This window comes from Hemisphaericaspora subhashii (assembly GCF_019202705.1).
Source record: "Hemisphaericaspora subhashii strain CBS 10753 chromosome Unknown scaffold48, whole genome shotgun sequence".
Taxonomy (NCBI): domain Eukaryota; kingdom Fungi; phylum Ascomycota; class Pichiomycetes; order Serinales; family Debaryomycetaceae; genus Hemisphaericaspora; species Hemisphaericaspora subhashii.
Window position 1 is genome coordinate 1,317 of NW_026057298.1, and position 20,668 is coordinate 21,984.

The 20,668-nt window shown below is 34.1% G+C and overlaps 8 protein-coding genes across 8 annotated transcripts; 6 read left to right on the forward strand and 2 right to left on the reverse strand. All coding sequences in view use genetic code 12, as the record gives it.

Moving 5' to 3' along the window:
- Positions 1–270: 270 nt before the first annotated feature.
- On the forward strand, positions 271–2,247 carry J8A68_002911 (serine/threonine protein kinase; the record flags this gene model as incomplete). The annotated part of the gene is made up of 1 exon (XM_049406711.1): positions 271–2,247. One exon carries the CDS (start codon positions 271–273, stop codon positions 2,245–2,247), a length of 1,977 nt encoding a protein of 658 aa, XP_049263759.1.
- Positions 2,248–3,528: 1,281 nt separating this feature from the next.
- On the forward strand, positions 3,529–6,882 carry MED14 (Med14p; the record flags this gene model as incomplete). Its single annotated transcript, XM_049406712.1, has 1 exon — positions 3,529–6,882. One exon carries the CDS (start codon positions 3,529–3,531, stop codon positions 6,880–6,882), a length of 3,354 nt encoding a protein of 1,117 aa, XP_049263760.1.
- A 71-nt stretch (positions 6,883–6,953) lies between these two features.
- Positions 6,954–8,603, reverse strand: J8A68_002913 (uncharacterized protein; the record flags this gene model as incomplete). Its single annotated transcript, XM_049406713.1, has 1 exon — positions 6,954–8,603. The coding sequence occupies one exon, from the start codon at positions 8,601–8,603 to the stop codon at positions 6,954–6,956; it is 1,650 nt and encodes a 549-aa protein (XP_049263761.1).
- A 748-nt stretch (positions 8,604–9,351) lies between these two features.
- Positions 9,352–10,521, forward strand: J8A68_002914 (uncharacterized protein; the record flags this gene model as incomplete). Its single annotated transcript, XM_049406714.1, has 1 exon — positions 9,352–10,521. One exon carries the CDS (start codon positions 9,352–9,354, stop codon positions 10,519–10,521), a length of 1,170 nt encoding a protein of 389 aa, XP_049263762.1.
- A 249-nt stretch (positions 10,522–10,770) lies between these two features.
- BUB3 (Bub3p) lies at positions 10,771–11,865 on the forward strand (the record flags this gene model as incomplete). Its single annotated transcript, XM_049406716.1, has 1 exon — positions 10,771–11,865. The coding sequence occupies one exon, from the start codon at positions 10,771–10,773 to the stop codon at positions 11,863–11,865; it is 1,095 nt and encodes a 364-aa protein (XP_049263763.1).
- A 260-nt stretch (positions 11,866–12,125) lies between these two features.
- RMS1 (ribosomal lysine N-methyltransferase) lies at positions 12,126–13,628 on the forward strand (the record flags this gene model as incomplete). Its single annotated transcript, XM_049406717.1, has 1 exon — positions 12,126–13,628. One exon carries the CDS (start codon positions 12,126–12,128, stop codon positions 13,626–13,628), a length of 1,503 nt encoding a protein of 500 aa, XP_049263764.1.
- A 1,018-nt stretch (positions 13,629–14,646) lies between these two features.
- On the forward strand, positions 14,647–16,977 carry J8A68_002917 (leucine-rich repeat domain-containing protein; the record flags this gene model as incomplete). The annotated part of the gene is made up of 1 exon (XM_049406718.1): positions 14,647–16,977. One exon carries the CDS (start codon positions 14,647–14,649, stop codon positions 16,975–16,977), a length of 2,331 nt encoding a protein of 776 aa, XP_049263765.1.
- Positions 16,978–17,604: 627 nt separating this feature from the next.
- On the reverse strand, positions 17,605–19,389 carry J8A68_002918 (uncharacterized protein; the record flags this gene model as incomplete). Its single annotated transcript, XM_049406719.1, has 1 exon — positions 17,605–19,389. One exon carries the CDS (start codon positions 19,387–19,389, stop codon positions 17,605–17,607), a length of 1,785 nt encoding a protein of 594 aa, XP_049263766.1.
- Between the last annotated feature and the right edge of the window lie 1,279 nt (positions 19,390–20,668).

Consider the following 20,668-nt stretch of genomic DNA (forward strand, 5'->3'; position numbering starts at 1 on the left):
TATACATAACTCATCATCTCATTTAAGCCTTCAACGTTTTCCCCAGACAAGTCAGTCATTTTTTTTTTTTTTAATTAAAAAAAATAGGGGATAGTTTGTTTGTACATCATCATCATTCATACTTTACTTCCATCACATAATCATCATTCTTATCACATATAGAAATAGATTTTCATTTCATACAATCTATTTTTGCAAAAAGTTTAGGGGTTTTTTTGTTTTACATTTTTATTTAAATTTACAAAAGTAGTAAACTGACAAACAGACATAATGAAGACTTCGAAACAAACACTACCTCCACCTCCACCATCGACAACAACAACTCCCACTAATGGAGCAATAACTCATAATCATCACCATCCAATACCTTTATATAATAATCCAGTTTCACCAAATGTTAAACGAATGAACAATAAAGAATTACGAATCCACGTTCCAGCATCATCTACAACAGTACCTTCTCTGGATAACGAAATACCTTCGCTTCATAACCATCACCATCGAATAGCACAAGCATTAGGAGAACCAGTTCGATTTGCAAAAACAACAACCATAAGTCCATCGTCAATAAATTTTGATAGAATATCGCATCTACCTACTCCCGTTGTCAATAGTGGATCATTTTTCAATTATAGTCATGCAAATGAATCCAGTCTTTTGCGAGATTCTGCTAGATTAGCCATATCTTCAAGAGATAATGACCTTGAGGACGAAGAACCATCATCGGCATCGCCATTATCGTCGCCAAATAGAAATATTTTGCATTCAAAGCTGCCACCACCACGTGCATCAGCAGCATCTCCCACGCATAGGGTTATATCTGATTATAGACCCTTAGGAAGAAACAATAGTTTATTAGAGAAGAGTAATATCTCGAGAGTTAATCATAGAAGACATATTTCCAACCCAATTAGTTTTCAAGAAAGTGCCTCTATCCCAAGTACGTCTTCAAGCACGGCTACTACTACCACTAACGTAACCAACCCCAGTACAGTTGTTATAAACACAGATGGCGGAGTTGAATCACCAATCACACCTTCTGGATCACCCATTAGTCCATCATCATCCAAGTATTTCCAGAGACGGTTTTATTCACCAAGATTAAATCGTACATTTGATTTTGTTCGTGAAATTGGAACCGGGAATTTTAGTACTGTTGTTCTTGGAAGATTGAAAGAAATTGTCCTTGATGATGACTATGAAGAAGGTGAAGGTGAAGTCGAGGCTGCTATAAAGATAATCACAGTACCTGTTGAATCACGAACCCAAATTTTTAATTTCAAAGCATTTATTCGACGTGAATTGAATTTATTATGTCATATTTCATATCACCCTTGTATCACTTCGTTGATTGATTATTCCATAACCATGAATATATCCGATGAAGAAATCCAACAAGAATTAATTGAAGAACATGAGGAGAATCCGGTTATAACTTTAGATGACGAAGAGATCTATCAAGTTTCAAGAAATAATCAACAATTAATATTTATGAATTATTGCCCTGGTGGAAATTTATTGAATTTCTTATTGGAATATAAACAGAGCAGTCATTTACGTAATGTAAGTTATTGGATCTTATTGAAACGAATCATCTGTGAAATAATGGTTACCATTGCCTTTTTACATAAAAAGGATATAGTTCATCGTGATATCAAACTCGAAAATATCTTATTATTATACACCCCTGAAGAAATCGATCAATTAATTGAGTATAATCAATTAACGAATACACCATTAATAAATATCAGTGATTTTGGACTTTCCAAAAAGCTAGGCTATAAGGATCAATTGTTATCAACCAGATGTGGATCCCAAGATTACATATCTCCAGAAATCTTAATGGGATTGAAATATGATGGGAAATTAACCGATACTTGGTCAATTGGAGTATTAATCTTTTCAATCTTGGAAAACAGGTTACCATTCGATTTACCACCAATGGATTCACCTGGTGCTGGATGTGTTGGGAAAGTATCACCTAGCGTTATCAAAAGGAAAAGATCGAGGAATAATGTTGCCCATAGAATAGCAATGATTGATTGGGATTGGTATAGGATTCATCAATATTTAGCTGATGATAATATCCCAGCGGAAGTTAAGGTGATTTTTGGCCAATTGAAGTCGATTGTTGATGTGGTTTTAGTTAGAAAAGATCGGAGGATCAATTGTGGGCAGTTGTTGGAAAGAGAGGAATTCCAATGGATTAAGGATTATTTACCGGATGGAATTGTCAATGTTCCTTAGGATGAGGATCGTTGGTATATACAGAGTTGTATTTATTTTATTTATTCGTTAGTATCTTTTTATTAATGTTTTTATTTGGGTTATTATTATTATTTGTCAGTATGACTTTTATACTGACGTTTTTTACATGTCCCTCCTTTTCGATGGTTATTGTTAATGTTGTTTACGTTGCTATTTTTAAAATTTTATTCATTTCTTGTTGCTATGGACCCATATAGCATTGTTTCCTTCTATTTATATTAAATTAATTAATTTAGAGCTTTTGATATAGAATACATATTTGTCTTTTACCTAAATAGCTTGTTCCTTTCACTAGGTATATTTACATATTCCTATCTATCTATAAATAGAAATTCTAGAATAATACAGTTGTTATGAATGTTTTGTTAGAAACTATAAATTATACGATTTCGTTTTCTAATAATGCCAATAAAGAAGGATGAATCATGTAGATGTATATTCAAGACCATTCAATAGATAATTATGGCTAATAACGAGGAACGGGGAAGAAGCAGAAGACTTACACCAACCAGTTATTACCACCAGATGAATATCCTCATACTGGTTGCAAAAAAACAAAAAATCCTGCACAAAAAAGAGCCTATGGAACAATACTAATAGGAAGATTCCCTTGAATTCAACTTGACTATAATGAACAGTTTCTATAAATTCAACCTCTAAATGAATTCAATCTAATTACTATACGGCATTAAGTTTACATCAAGGTTGCAAATGTAACTAGGAATAAATGTCGTCAGATTAAAATGTCGCAAGATTAATTCTATGTCTCGCTTGCACACTGTTTTTTGAATTTTCATTTTTTCTTACAACCACCAGAAAATTCTTCTAATTCTTACAACACAAGTTAACAGTAGTTTGTATATGCTTATTACCAATCGAAAGGTTGAATTCCATTTCAATCAAAAGGTGACACACGCATACACACACCAATAGATCATCATCTACAATAAGGCGTCATTATCAACAAGCATAACTTTTAGTTGTATTGATACATCAATTTAATCAAACCAAAGTTATCCTAACAACGTAAATAGACAACCATCAGAACCATCCTCATTAGCCAACGAAATCATAAAGGAGTCATACCCAAATAGACCCTAATCCATCTTATTTTTCATTAACATTCACAATCATCATACACAGCCTGTTCCATATATTGTCATTTTTGTATTATTTTCCCTTGTAATTTTAATTTATCAGCCGTCCTTTGTTTTGAATATACCTACCTTAACAACATCAGTTTAATAATCAAGTAATAGTATGCACAAGATGGAGACACCTAATGGAATATCGGATTCAACCAATAATAGTAATATTGCTAAAAAAGGTCAACTACTGCCACCTCCAGAAATACCTCATATCACCAACAATATACTTCCATTGTCACATGTCCTTAAATATTATACTCAAGAAGCGTACAAGCAATTAACAAGACTAATAGAAAATCTATCATTAACAACACATTCAGAATCAGATGTTGAACGAAAGAAGAAGTTTCTTGAAATAATTATTCAATTACGACAAGATTTTATCAAAATATATACCTTAGTTAAATGGTCAGCAAATGCCAAAGATGTTGGTAAATTTATTGATTTATTAAATTGGTTTAGAATGCAAGAATTCTATTTTGAACAATTGACTTTTCAATTAAATGCTTTAAATGGCTTTAGTGGTGCAAAATTACCAAATTCTGATTTATTCACAGCATTAGAAGTATTATTTAAAAAGAGACCTCAATTACCTTCATACAATCATATTAAATCAAGTCCAATTAGTCCTCAGAAAACTTTGGAAGTATTGAAGGATTTAAATTTGGCATTAATGACAAGATTTGCATTGATGGATATACCGACGCGATTTTTGAATAATTATGATATAAAAGATGGAAGAGTATATATCTCAGTTCCAAATGAATTTCAAGTTAGCATTACTGTAGGGAATGAATTAATAATTGATGATCCTAAAGATTATCATAAATCACCATTTTACTTTATTGATTTCAAATTCTTATTTGGAATTAACCCAGAGACATTATTAATAACTCATAGAGATAATAAAATAATCACAAGATTACCACCTAGTTCTCATGCAAAATTGGAAAAAGTTGCCAATCAAATCTTATTGAATCAAGGATTGGAAGGCTTGTATGAATTACTACATAAATATTCCATTTCATTTAAATTATATCTTATTGCCAAACAGCTAAAAGAATTATTGATAAATACAAGATGGAGAAATAATATACAGATCAATTATCAAAATGGAAAGTCTTTAATTATTGTAAATTATTGGTCTTCACATTATCTTTCCCGAAATTGGAAGTCATTCTTAGAATTGGGAATTGATAGGAATTATAATTTAAATTATAGATGGTTTAAGAATGGGAAATATGATTTACAAAATTCATTTGATGAAATCTTTCAAAGTCGCTTTGCCAATAATGAAGAAGTATATCATCATACCAATGAGAATGATTATGAAAATGCAATTATTGATGATGATAGTATGGACAATGACGAAGATTCACCAGAGGACCTAAACGTCGATCTTATCTTAAACGTGGTTGTCAATAAACATGCGGAACTACTCATGGATCAAGTATATCACAAATTAACAGAAAGATTTAATGACGCTGCCACGGGCGGTGGGGAGCAAATCTCCATGATTAATTGTCATCAATTGTTATTAAAATTGTCCCCTAATAAATCAACCATTTTTGCAATTAATCCATTAACAGGATATTTCTATTTTATTGATCCATCACCTTTACAAAATCAAATCACGAAAAAGATAAACTCCCCACCTCCTCCAGGACTGATTATTAATAACAATAAAAACTTCACGACTGAAGCAGATATGATAAATTATGTGATTGATCAATTGATTCAATTAAGATTAGAGGTATTTACTAAAGAGATTAATAATAAATTATTCACAACAGAATGGATTAATAATGATATCATAACCCTAAATGATTATGAAAACAATAAACTCTCGATGAATTCAAATATAGGAATTAGCAAGATCCAATTCTATCGTCGGAAAAATTGGCCATCATCTTCATGGTTTTTGATTAATCTTGTCAGTGGAATAACCACAACTACTTTCTGGTGGGTAGCCAGAATAAAATCAATCAAAGGGGAATGGAAAATCCAATGGGTACAAAAAATCAAATTTGACCAATCATTGTCAATGGGTGAAGAAGAAGGAGGTGATGATGATGATGATGAGCAAGAGGCCAATGGTGGAGTTAGTCCACAATATTTAAATTATGAATTCTTTACGAATTTATCCACATTATGTGCCAATATGATCATTGATCATGTTATTCTTGAAGAATTACAATTTAGAAATATCAAGTTTTTGAAAGTTAACCAGATTGAAGCAGTATTGCATAAATTTCATATTGATGGTATTCCTCAAGATGAGAATGTCGATGAAGATGAAATAATCAAAAGTGAAGATGGAGTTCCAGTATCAGCAAGAGATAAACCATTGATTTATGAATCCGTTATTATGATATATAATAACAATGACTTGTTGCCGATATACAATTCCTCCACTAGTTTATTCCTCAAGATCAAATTAATCAACCATCATAATACAAGTTTAATGAAATTACGCTTATTCGGAACCTTGCGTAATTTATCCCTCAAGACTTCCCCGGCCAATTTTCTTGAATTGAATTTAAGAATCAATGAAACAAAACAATATTTCCAAATAGATGATGTGATCAATTTGTCGAATACAACAGCCACCACTATGAATGACACCAGAGGGATTGGGGTTGAATCAAATAATCAACTTCTTGAAAAGTTATTTAATAACTTGAATAAATTTGGAAAATTGATCAAGATTGTTGATCAATTAAGTAAAAATAATATTGAGATTATAAATAACAATTCAGTTAATGATATCACCATAAAAGTGGACGATGGAAAATTGGGACATATATTGATTAAATTACCCGAATCTGCCAATGATTCAATTAGACTCATGCCGGGAAATGCCTGTGCCAAGGAAGTGGAATTAATTTTACAATATATTAACGGATACTTGAAGAGTACTTCTATTGGAACTAGGGACAAAAATTCAAAGGTTACACCTTCAATTGTTGGTATAATTCGTTATCTCCAAGAAATAATCCCCATTATAAACTCAATAAGCCAGATTAAACAATTAGTCTCATCGAAAAAGTTCAGATTGCCAAATGGATTACCGAAATTGAATTTCGATGTTATGTTCAATAGCTTGGATTCGGTACAGTATATCTTTCATCTAAGTTCTGCAAACCCAACCAGTTCCAAAAAGATTGTCAAGGATAGAATTGTGATTAATGTAAGTTTCAAACAAAATAAATTTGATACAATAAGACGAAATTTGATTAAGATCAGTTTGAAGGATAATTTAAATCAACGAAACTTGAAATATAAGAAATTATTTGAATTGATATTTAAATCTATATCCGACTTTGATTTACTGAGAAATAAAGAGAATGATGAAGTGTTGGTTAAATTGAATTATGATTTTTTGGTTAGTATTAACATTGCCGAAGAAATCATGAATCGAATTGGAAATAGTTTTATGCAATATCTACAATTGGAATCTAAATAGAGTATAAGCTTCACTTTTTCTAAATTAATAAACATAAAATAAACAAATAAACAAATATCTACGTCATGCATTTACAGAAATCCTTCCAAAATCCTCAATGCCTTCTCTAACCTCTGTATACCTGCCTGATATCTCTCACCATCCAAAATCATATCCGAAGTCAATCGAGATAACGAATCAATGATCTTTTCAAGAAGTTGTTTTTCTCGAATAGGGATATTCAACAGATTGAATTCCTGACCAATAACTGCTCCATTCATACTTTCGAGTAAACTTATCAATGTTGTATAATTAAATTGTTTTAATTGCCCCACACCTTGGGTTCCCTTTTTGGATTTCCGTTTATGCTTCCTCTTGATGACAGTACCTGATCTATGGATAGATTGTTTAACTGATTTACTAGGGACAGCGCCAACATGGGGGTCACCTATGTCATAATACTCATCTTCGTCGTTGATATTTTCCTTTTGAGACCTGCTTTGTTGGGCTATTTTGGGACTTTGGAGTTCTTTCTGGACTGTAGACAGTTTTAGTTGGAGGGTGGATGAAAGTTCTCGAGCGTGTCTTATACTTTCAATTGATGGACGGGGTGGAAGAGACAGGGAAGATGTTCTCTTAGTAGATGGCTCGGGATTGCTTTTGGATTTAGTTGTTTTTAGTGGGGCGATTGCATGAAGATTGAGAATTTTGCTTCCTAGGGAATGGCGGATAGTCGATTCATCGATCACATCATTTTCAGGCTCTGGAAGTGTCAGTTTGGTACTGCTTTGTTTGTTTGTTTCCTTATCAACCTTTTCTTCAACTGGAGGAGACGAGTTCTTATGGGGATTGGAATCATCAAAATCATCAGCTAAGGATTTAATAGAATGTGCATCATGCATAAGTTTTTCCAAATCGTCATTTATCTGAATCGATCTTCTCTTGCCATCCTTAGCTAACTTAACCAAATCCAGGCCAAATTCATTCTGGGGAAGATTCGGAGTCGCACTCATGGGTCTTCTTAATGACCGGGCTGGGATAGAGCCTTCGATTTTGGTATCGTAAGTCCTATCTGGGTCTAGATTTGTTAGTAATTTTTTACTCTCGGTAGGGAGTTTTCCTAAACGAATTGAACTCTGGTCTTCAGTGTCAGTTACTATTTCACGTTCGTCATCTTCTTCAAGACCATTGTTTGCTAATTCCTTGGTATCCACCACTTGTTCAGAATCGATGGGGTTTACTGGGGGACTGTCATTTCCATTATCATCCGCACCAGGGACATAGCGTAGATTTGCTTTCTCACTGTCATGTCTGTGCACTTTGAGTTCTACCGTTTCATCTTCAACCAATTTTCCAGAATACTGAGAAACTGAAGACATGACGGATTCTCTCTTATTTGTTTTACTAAATGGGACCATTGGCAGATGACTGAATAGATCTTGACTATCAGTGAGTTGTCGAGGGACTTTGTCAGGGGCAGGTGTTTTGATAGTTTGTTCCGGTGTTGGTGATTTGATGTTTTCTTCTACTTTGCATTCGGCTTGTTGCTCGCCTTCCACATCCTCAGGAATGGCATCTGGACTAATTGAGTTGGTTCTGTTGAAGGTGGGATGATTTTCCTGGATTGCTTTGGTTAATGATGGGGATGATAAATGTTCTTTTGAAAGTCTAGTTTCATTGGAATCGATGCTGACAGAGGATGGTGATTTGGGACTGCGGATTTCTTCCTTCGAGGGACTCATTTAAGCTATAGAACAATGATAAAGTAGGATTATTTAGTTAGTTAAGTGATTTAGCCTTGATTCAATGAAGGGGGAGAATGAGAGAAAGAAAGAGATGGTTGACTTGTCATCTAGTCTCATTCCTTGTTATTGTATTTCCTAATTAGGAAAGATGATTAAAAGCGACATTTAACTACGACATAAAACAAAAATGTCGTTTTATTGTTATCTTTCCTCTTTTTTGTATTTATAGAGATAACATTAATTCGATTTCTTAATTAATTACCAATTTCTTTCTTTTCTTCACTGTTGGTTTTTCCTCTTCTTCCTATCTTCTGTTCTGTTATTATTTACGATTATATCCCGTTAAAATGATAATGAGGTTTTCTAAGCAAATGTCGTGTCTTGGGATTATTCACAAGAATTGACTTGAAAATCGAAATATCTTTCGGATTATTCAGTTTGTCCAAATTACAATTTGTCCGTGGTCAGTATCTGAGTATTTTCATGTATTCCCTATTTCACCTCTTCAATTATTGACTAAGTAAACTGTCTCTTTTTCTCTTGACTCTCTCTTTGTCCATTAGCTGCACAATCTGCTCAAATATGCAACAAATCATGTTAATGTCAAATCTTTCATCTAACTCATCGATTGATTATACACAAAAAATATTCAAATCAAATCATCTGTAAAGTATTCTATGTCGACTTGTTACAACCCATTTATTATTGAAATAAGATAACCCCCAAATGAAAATAAAAATAAATTATGAGATTAGCTTTTAAATCATTTTATTCAACGAATTCTATAAGTTCATATTTCTCTAAACAACCATTGAATTATGAAACATATCTTCAACGATTAAAGAAATTCCCAACTATTTATAACACATGTGACTCCAAAGATAAGCAATCATTACTTATAGATTATATCAATGCGAATAGAACTTTACAGTTACACAATACATATTATACTCGTTCTAATAATAAAAATAAAGACTTTCTTGGAATTCAATTTTCACCTAACAACCAAGAACTAGAAAGTCAATTATATAAAACATTATTCAACAAGTATAAACATGATTCAATACCTAATGCTTTGATTATTAAGCAATATATCAGCACTCCACCGCAACCTAAAGATGTTCAACAAACCATAGAAATAATACAGGAGAATTTAAAGTATAATTTACGACACAATAGAGATGATGATACCTCGGTCTTCTATACGGCATTGAATTCGATATTGGATCAGAATGATTATCTTAATGGATTCCGATTGATAGACGTAACCCTAAATTCTCCAGAGTATCAAGAATTAAAGAAAATACGAATGTTAAGAGGAATTACAGGATTTGTTATTGGAAATATTGTATTGACGGGAGTTGAATCAACACTTTTACCTTTTGTACCTGAACTTGTCTGGTTAAGTGTCAACTTAATTTCCACATCATTAGTGGTTTATGGCTTATATGGAATACAATTGATTCAAGTGGTTGGCAGGGTAAGTTGGAGGAAGTATATATCACAACTTTATAAGTATTTACATCAACAGGAACTAATTGCCGTCAATAAGATAATTACACATTTAGAAGAACACAATGAAGTAAATGTCCGAAACTATCATCATTCCAAAGTACGGGACTTGCTGAATTTGAAAATGTTTACTACGAATGATTACATTTTGGAAATGCCAAATGAATCCAATGAATTAATAGCTTTGAATAATCAAGATAGCAACAATCAACCAGATGAAGATGTAAAACAATTACAGCTATTCTTTAAACAAGAATTAAACAAGCGAAAAATGGCCTTGTGTGATTTATCTGATGAGTTGTTGTTTTTAGAGTATTGGAGAACCCATGGTGAGAATTTTAAATGGGTTGAACCCGATCAAGATCCAGGAGAAATTGTTAAATTGAATATCAAGAATAAGTAATAAGGATTAATCGCTTCAATTAAGTCAACGTACGCTTGATAATTGTGAAGGTTCTTTCAGAACCACTTGGTGACCTATTTGAATCACGTGACACATCCCCCACACAAATGACCTCCCTTTTTTTTGGTTGGAGGATAATAAATCAAATCACACCATCATCTCATTTAAATTAAATGACACCATAATAAATATCTACCTTTTTACTATTAACACACAAGAAAGTAAAAGAAAAAGATTAAACAACCTAAAATGACAATTGCTAATCACTTTGTTGAATTAGACTCACATACCAAAAGTTTGGATATAATTTCGGATATTAAATTCTCACCATTTAATCAATTGGCAGTTAGTACTTGGGATAATGAAATTTTGTTATATGATTGTAAAAACTTCTTAGAACCACATGAACCACCCACTAAGGACCCAGTAGCTATAATAAAAACTGACGATACTCCTTTATGTTTGTTATACACCCCATTGAATCAAACTTTTGCTGGAGTATTAGATGGAACTGTACGAATTTTAGATTTTGAGAATATGAAACTAGGTTCCAATATTGCAAGTGAAGCACTGAATGATGAAATCGGTGGAGGAATTAATAATATATGTAATGTAGAACCCCTCAATGCAATTGCATGTAGTTCCTTCAATGGGAAATTACAACTCCTTGATCCAAGACAAGTGAAACCTATCCAAGTCATCCCATCAACCTCCCCCAGACAAAAAATAACAGCCATGGACACATCGGATAAGTTCATAACATGTGCAATGAATGCCAACAAGATCGAGATCTACGATTTCAGAAACTTACATCAAGCTATGGAAACTCGTGAAGTCGGTCTAAAATATCAAGTCAAAGATTTGAAAACTTTCCCCAATAATCAAGGATTCGCTCTATCTACCATCGATGGTCGAGTCCTGATTGAATACTTTGATTCATCTCCAGAAGTTCAACAAAATAAACGATTCACATTCAAATGTCATAGACACCAAGATAGCTTCACAGGTGCCGATTTGGTCTATCCTGTCAACTCAATAGCATTCCACAAGACATACACCAGTACTCTATTCACCGCGGGGTCGGACGGTACTGTGTGTTTATGGGATTGTGACAAAAAGAAACGAATGAGGCAATATCCCAAATTCTTATCACACGAGGGTGAGCCTGAAAGTGTGGTGAAGATTGGCTTGAGCAAAGGGGATGAATTGATTGCGGTTGCAACTAGTGACGATAATTATATGAGAAGGAGAAGGCTTTCTGAGAGTGAGAGTCTGAGGGCTCCTAGTCGGATATATATTAAGTGTATTGGCGAGACTGAATGTATGCCCAAGAGAGCAACTTAAAGTCATTTTATAGTGTTTATTTAGCTTTTTAGATATGGTTATTATTTTTATATCTTTGTTCTGTAAGGTATTTTCTTATCTCACCAGTCCCAACTGGAAAAGGTCAGTTGTACTATACAAATGAACTATTAAATAGTTTTCTACTGGCGTTTTGAATGTCAGTTTCTCACAGTGAAAAATAGAGTTGCGATGAGCATTGATTTCTACATTTTTCACTCCATGAAATTTGTGTTTCTATTATTATTATACTGATGCCCATCATGACCGACGACTTTTCCAATCGTACTGAGAAATTCATATCATGGCTACAATCTAACCATGTCCATGTTTCTCCCAAAGTTCAAATCACCGATCTTCGTTCAATCAACCAAGGAAGAGGTTTAATCGCAGTTCAGGACATTAAACTTGATGAAACCCTTTTCACAATTCCCCGGAACATTCTAATCAATGTCGCCAATAACGCGTTGATAAAGACATATCCTGATCTATATGAGAAGCTACTCAAGCTAGACCATTGGCATTCACTTATAATCATCCTTTTGTACGAATGGAAATGTATAGGCAAAGCCAGTAAATGGTCCGAATATTTGGACGTGTTACCTATTAACGATGAAGAGAACTATCAGTTCGATCAATTGGTTTTCTGGATGGACGAAGAATTAGAATATTTGAAACCTAGCTTGATTTTGCAAAGAGTTGGAAAAAAGCTGGGATATGACTTGTTTGCTAAAATACAATCGATTGTACAAGAATTGGGTATTGTTGAATTAAAAGATGTCGCGTTGGACGTCTACGAGAAAGTAGCAGCTATTATTATGTCATATTCGTTTGATGTCGAACTGCCAGATGCAACCGATAGTGATAATGAAGACGAGGCAGATTTAGATGAAGAACAAGTCGACGGAAATATACTTAAAGATGGATACTTCAAGTCAATGGTACCCCTAGCAGACACACTAAACGCCGATACGAACCTCAATAATGCGGTATTGACTTACAGCCCCACTGATCTAATCATGACCAGTATCAAAACCATTAAGAAAGGCGAACAGATTTATAACACGTATTCTGATCATCCCAACAGTGAAATCTTGAGACGATACGGATATGTGGAACCAAGCGGATCAAAATTCGATTTTGGCGAGATTCCACTCTTGACAATCAAGGCTCATTTTATTAAAAAGTATGAAATATCTGACTCATTCATTAATGAAATCCTAACTGATATTTCCAAAGCTTCCAAACAGAGCCAAGAAGAGGATGTAGAGAATGATGATGAAGTCGCTGAGATTGTACTTGATTCATATGATTGTTTTAAGTCCCATGAAGTGATTATGGAATTTGTCTTCCTTATTCAAATCCTCACTATTGTTTTCCAAACCAATAGATCCGAATTGAACAACTCGGATATCTACAAACGTATCTTCAAGAAATGCTACCAATTGGTTGAATCCAAGAGATTGACTAATGGATTTGTAGAGAATTATAAGGAAACAATCGAAGAAAGATTGTCAGAATATCCAAGGGTTGCTTCTGAACCATTTGGAAAGTCTATGGATGTTGGGAGAAAAGCAATGGCTGAAGCGGTTCTTAAGTCAGAATATCAATCTTTGAAAAATTGCTTAGATGTTGAAAAGACCTTGAAAGAGACATTGGGAAGTTATAAACTTATTGAAGACGAGAAATTGATTAGAAATATAGTTAAGAAAAGACCAACAGAGGATGGTAGGTCTGGACAGAAAAATAAAAAGTCAAAAAGATGATAGATTGTGTGCAATACATGATAAGATACATAATTCATAGTAGAATCTCTTTTTATAGATTAGTTCCACGGCGTGAATGATTAAGACAAATTCAAGGACGTCTCATGTTGCGTATCTCCTCATTCCATTTCTTACGTAGACGGCTATCCACATCTTCATTCTTCTCGATGCCATTCGCATACACTTCCCAATACTTTCAAATTGTTTTGGAACCACACTCAATTCAACAAGACAAATTAATTACTTCAGTAGACATAGATAACTTTGAAGCACTCTAAGGTCTGCCTCTGATTTATATTGCCCCGCGGACTTAACCCAACGAGGTAGAATATCAGCTGCACTGACCAGGCTCCCTTCTGAAATCGCAAATCCTTATTTCCAACTTCTTTAAATCTTATCCTTTTTGATTTATTATATTACTACTGTCAAGCTATTCTTTGTATATCCTTTTAGAAATCAATTAGTAGAGAGCATCAAGGTTTCCAACAGATTGGTAAACAACAAATGGAGGATTATTAAACTACCTTTAGAAATATTTGAGAGTATAATTTATTTCATACACGGGGTGAATATTTGGAACAATACCTTGAAATTCTTTTTACAGAGAGTTTGTTGTAACAAAGCTTATCCCTTTATGGAAATTTACCACTTTTGTGTAAGGAGTTTAGGGGACCAAACTCCAAATATACTAAATAAACCGCAAAAAATCAAAAAATGCAAATTATCACCGAGGAATTAAACAATCTATCACCGAGAAAAAAAATTTTTTATTTGAAATTTTCCAAACTAAGCCAAATTAATTAGGCGAGGGAATCAAATAATAGAAAAATAAATAAAAAAATATCCAATGAACTTACGTTAATTTTATGAGCCATTCCATGCAATTTCACTCATACTCTGGCTGAAGCCCGCAAAAATAGAGAACTATAAATAGTCTCCCAAAATTCTATTTCAATCATTTATAACTCTTCTTCAAGAAACCATTTCCTTGAGTCCTGAATCATATCGTTATTACAGAATGGCTGAAACACATCAATTAGGCTCTTCGCGAAAGAAACAGAGAAGATGTCTTGAATTATTCAATTTGCCCGATAACTTAATTAAACTCATAATTTTCTTTATTCCCGAAGAAACCTTAGAAACTTATCTTGACATTCCATTCTTAGGAGGATATGCTGCAGACAGGGTCTTTCAATTTGTTGAAATTGTCCCCTCTTATTCACCGCCTGATGACGAGTGGCGAAGAAGAACCCCAAGACTGCAGGTTCCATTAGAAGCCTTCAAATCTATTTCTAAGAGAAAGCTTCTTGGAGAAGAGTTTCTAGACTATTTTAGTCAAATTGAGCATGGTGCCAGTGGTGGCACATACAGACGTTTGAAAGCCTATGAATTTATTCAATTGAGTAAAACACATCCAAAATTTATTCCCAAGATTGTTCATTTCATTCTTCTCGACCAATTTATTTGCATTGAGAAGAGCTTTCCTCATATTTTGAAAAACTTGCCAAGAATTGATATTTCATATGGCAACTATAATAAATTACCGTCTTGCCTGTTACTGCTGCAGTACAAGATTTTCCAAGTTTTAGATGTGCCATCAGAGTATATAGACGAGAGATTGTTGAGAAACATCACCTCACTTTGTACTGATACCATTCCAAAACTTTCTGATGAAAGTTGGGGTGAGATAATTCAAGAACTTGAGGTGACGGCTTCATTGGATGAAGTCTCTCGTTTATTTCCCAATTTGAGAAGGTTAAAATTGGTTAACAGGATCAATGTTTCAGAGGATTCCTTCCCGGAATTCCCCTCATTGGAATTCTTGCAGTTATCTATTGAGCAATTCTTTGAAGAATTGGATATTTCGCACTTGGTAAACTTGAGAGAGTTCGCAGCTGAAACTTTGTTTGGGTTGGATGAGTTAGAAAGAATTAAATTTCCTGTTGGAATTGAGCGGATTATTTTGACAGGGGTTGAAAGTGATTTGGAAGAAAATTTAGAGAGTTTAGATAGTATTGAATCATACCCAAATTTAAAAGAATTTCGAATTGGTCATGGGAACATAATGACACCTACAGAGGCATTTTCGAATGATCTTTCCTACCCACAAAGTTTACAAAAGCTTGAAGTGAGTTTGTTTGACTTTACAATTGGTGCTGACTCGGAAGAACCATTTGTTACGATTGGGGAGAACTTTCCATTACCTAATAATTTGAAAGTACTTCACCTTGATACTTACATGGGGTTGTACCAACCGGATAAGTGGGAATTACCACAATCATTAAGGGTTTTATCAATTTATAATGACGCGTTTGGTGAAGCTTTTGAGGAGTCCGGTTACCCTGCAGAAAACTGGTCTTGTGCGGTCTTTCCTGATTCACTTCTTGAGTTATCGCTTAACGTTGAAAAATTGGAAGGAATTACATTTCCAAAGTCGTTGCGTGGTTTGGAGTTAACTTTTGACTCAGGCGAATTGTTGAAGTCTTTGAACTTTCTTGAATTGGAAAACTTAGTTCAACTTAAACTTACTTGGAAAGATTCACCTGAACTTATAGTCCAATTTCCATCAAGTTTGAAGACTTTGGATTTATCTAAAAGTTGGGTGGAAGAAAAAATTATCATTGAAGCCCCAAATCTAAAACGAGTAGAGTTGCCAAAAAATCGTTTCGAGACGCTAGATACTACCAATTTTCAAATACCAGATTCAGTGGAACATCTTTCAATTGATGTTTCAGGTAAAGGTCTCAGCAGAATTGAACCAAATATCTTCCCAAAGCAATTAAGAGTATTAAAGGTAGATGCGTCCTTAACATCTGATTTATTGAATCAACTTCAATTAGGCAGTTTTCTGAAGTTAGAAAGATTAGATTTAAGGTGGAACAAAATCACTTGTTTGTCAAACAATTTTCCACCATCCTTAAAATCGATCTGCCTTGATAATAATCCTATTTCCAAGTTTTCTTCAGCTACCGTTTTCTCAGAACTTCCAAACTTACGTGAAATAAGCATGGCATCAACCAAAATCAAAGAGTATTTCCAACCGGATGAAAGCATCCTAGAATTCCCATCATCTTTGGTTGCATTGAATCTTGCTGACAATGAATTATCAACCGGTGTTGCGTCCAAGCTACGTTTGCTGGGCTGTACGCAATTACAGGAGTTGTGCTTAGTTGGAAATCCAGAAATGGCTGATGTCCAAACTATTGTAGATGTGATCAAATCATCATGTCCAGATATGGTTGAGCTTGCATTGGACACGTCACATGTTACGGAGGAAGGGGATAATTTCTTATTGGGTATGAAAGCCAAGAAGATATTTCCTGGACACGCCCGTTATATGAATGTATAGCATTCTGAATATCCTTTTTGGAAAGTGTTTTGTAAGTATTTGTTTAGTCTTTTTATCAATTTTTTTTTTGCAGCCATTACGATATGAATTTATATTTTTAAAAATCACTTTTTATGCAAATATGTATTGCATTTGTAGCTTATTGTGAGAATAGATAAATACCACCCTCCATGCTATCCAAACCCCTCTATTTCCCTATCTTGACTTTTGAGTAAAAGTTCTTCTTGTTGCAAATGTTGGGGGTCATTGTGGTGTACAAGAACTCCTAGGAAAAAGAACATTCTCGGTGATAGTGTTTCATTCTAATTTCTGCAAATCTAAAAGAATATGGTAGTGGCAAAGTACATAAAAAATACAGGAAAGTGCAAAACTTGCAGCCATATAATAAGCACTAGCCACAAAATGTCGTCCTCCCCCTCCCTCTTCTATTAGTTGCGGATTTATGCATAGTTTGCATCAGCAATGCAAGGTTGTCCTGATAAGACAGGGGTTTCTTGATATATAACTTGAGTAATGATAATAAGACTGTAATTTTACATGCAAATTTTACAAAGATATGTATTGTTCTATACAAAGGCAACTAAAGTGGGATAACCAGTTAGGAGCTACCCGTACCTACACACTACACTAATATCTACTTCCAACTTCACGCTCTTCATCTACAATCTCATTCTTTTTCTCAATAAAGATTTCTTCTTGTTTGGTAGTATCTAGATGATTAGTAACAATACTTCTTCTGGTAACAATATTAACAACATGAACTTGAGAATGGTCAGGTACAAGTTTAGATGAATTTCTTAATTTGTACCAAGGTAAAGTGAACACTTCTTCAATAGATTCCAAACTTCTACCATGTAATTCAGGTAAGAAATAGGCGAAAATGAGACCAAGAATCATGACACCAACAAAGAAATAAAAGGCACCATATGGTTGTAATGCAATCATAAGTTTAGGAAGTGCTTTAGAATTACCATATTGATTAGCAAAATGTAAAACCATAACTAAGGATTGAGCGAATGAACGAATATCCAATGGGAAAATTTCAGATCCAATCAAGTATTGAATGGAATTAAAACCAATAGTCCAACCGGCACCAGATAAGATAATAGCAGCAAGGGCACCTTTGGAAGCACTAGCTTGGGAAGCAGTTAATACACCTTCATCGTCGGCAGCTTGTGGGACAATAGTTAAAAAGATTGCATAGTATAAAATACAGGTCAATTGTAATGAAAGACCAGTATATAAAGCTTTTCTTCTACCAAGAACATCAATGATGAAGAATGCACCAGTGTAAGCAGAGACAAGCTTGACTGTACCCAAGACACATGACATTTGTAATTTGGCAACGGGACCCTTGATACCAGCAAGAGCAAATAATTCATTGGAATAGATCGTAACGGCATTAGCACCACTCCATTGACCAAGAATTTGGGCAGCACCAGCAATGCAGAAGAAACGGTAGGCAATACTCTTGACAGTGACAAGTCTCTTTAAGTTATTAAAAATTGAAGCATTCTCAGTGGCAGCCTTTTCAGTCAATACTTGTTCATTAATATCACTTAATTCGGCAATAGTATATGCATGGTCTTGTGGTAAGTTTCTTAATTTGGATAAGTTTTCCACTGCTTTTTCAGGTTTATTCACCTTCAATAACCATCTTGGTGATTCAAGACAGAAAAAGAATGACATGGTAAAGATTAAACTTGCAAGAATAAGCTTTGGAGCATAGGTATATCTCCATTGGTTATCGTTAATGGATTCACCAACAGTAGCTGGAACATTAAGAACACATCCATAGTTTGTCAAGTAACCCAATAAGATACCAATATAAACAGCACCAGCAAAGATACAACTAGCTAAACCACGAATAGGACTTGGAGCAACTTCGGCAAGGTAAACAGGTCCAATGGAAGTAGTATGACCAATGGCAAGACCTTCAATGAGTCTACCAGCGTATAATTGACCTACATGGCTAGATGAAATTTGAATAGCGGCACCAATAACCCATAAAATACAAATTAATTGAAGGGCACGAACTCTACCAAAGTAATCAACAGTCTTAGCCGCTAACATTGCACCACCAATAGCACCTAATTGAACCATAGAGGTAATATTGGATTTGAGATTAGCTAAATAATCTGCTGATTTTGTTTCATCACTTAAACCAAATCTTGCTTTGAATGATGGAAGAGTAATATTTCCTGAAATATTACCTTCATCATAACCTCTAGCAGCACCTAAAATACCAAATACAAAAATGGATAAATATAAAGTCAAGTTGAATACTTGAGGTGGATGTTCAGATGTATCAACAGTCCATCTGAATTTCTTCTTCTTTGGTTCTGATTGGATATCAGCTGTATGTTGCTTAGTATATTTGTCTTCCACTGAAGTTCTTTGACTATTGGCCATTATAAATTGTCTTTTGTAGTCCTATCTATTGAAAGTCCGAAGAGATAAGAATTTCTTGAAGGGATATTCATGTCAATATTTATAGTTGATAAGAAACCTAACCACCACCACCACTGTCCCCACAATTTGAAATTAAACTTTGTTAATTGGAGGAGGAATTGGGTTCCCCATGGGAGATACGAGTGGAGATACAAAATCATACCAGGTTTTAGACTTGCAGCATTTTCATCAAATTGAATTTATTATTTTTTGGGGATTATAAGGTTACAAATTTCACGGCAAAATAATAAAAATATTTTTTAAGGTTTGCGTTTTTGCGCTTAAAACTTTTTCCGCCGAGTTGAGTGGCTTTTCATTTTTTTATTTTTTTAGAGGAAGAAATGCATATTAATTGTTCGGTTGCACATTAACGAATTACGTATGCGCAACTCAAGCCCAACCGGAGTGGGCTATTTGATTTAAAGCGGGGGCTTTCAGAAAGGGCTTCATGCGGGGCTGAAAAACTATCTATCTGAGTGAATCCTTTTTGGGGAAAAGTGTCAAACTTGAAATAAACTTTAAAAAGAAAATGTGGTTTTAAAATTGGGGGGATTTTAAACGATGAAGAATTTTTAGGTTTACTGGGAAAAAATAAATTCAAGTATCGCTACATAATTACACGTAGTGTAAGAATTTTGTTCTGATTACTGAAAAAATATGTCAAGCTTGTTAAACTTCCCGCCTCGACTCTCTTGGCATAGATCTTCTGGAACCAACCTACCTACTTTTAATTCCAAAATAGATTTGTACACCTTCTTATTAACTCCCCCATAACTTGATTTCTATCCACCTATTCAAAAAGCGAGTTCTTGTTAATCGGTCCCGGTTGCTTTTTTTTTTATTTTCAAAATGGGAGGCACTATTGCCGCGCATTACTAATGAAATCCCCCACTTTGCTTTGTGCCTCCACGAGAATTCAGATTTAAAATCGAGGCTTTTCCTTTTTTTAAAAATATTATTGCAACCTTTGAATCTCATAACCCATTTTTAGAGTTTAAAATTCAAATGATTTCGGTTCCGAAAGTTCTTTATTGTCCAATTAGAAATTTACCCGTGCAAAAGAAAACCAATTCGAGATCTTCCCCTCGTTTATGTTCAGGATTTGCAACCGGTTTTCACCTTAATTATTTTTTAGATACATGGTATTACCCAAAATTTTTCCGAGAATGCAATGACATAGCAAGTTTATTTCGGATCCGAAATCATTATCTATTATTAAGTATTGAGGAAATGTAATTGG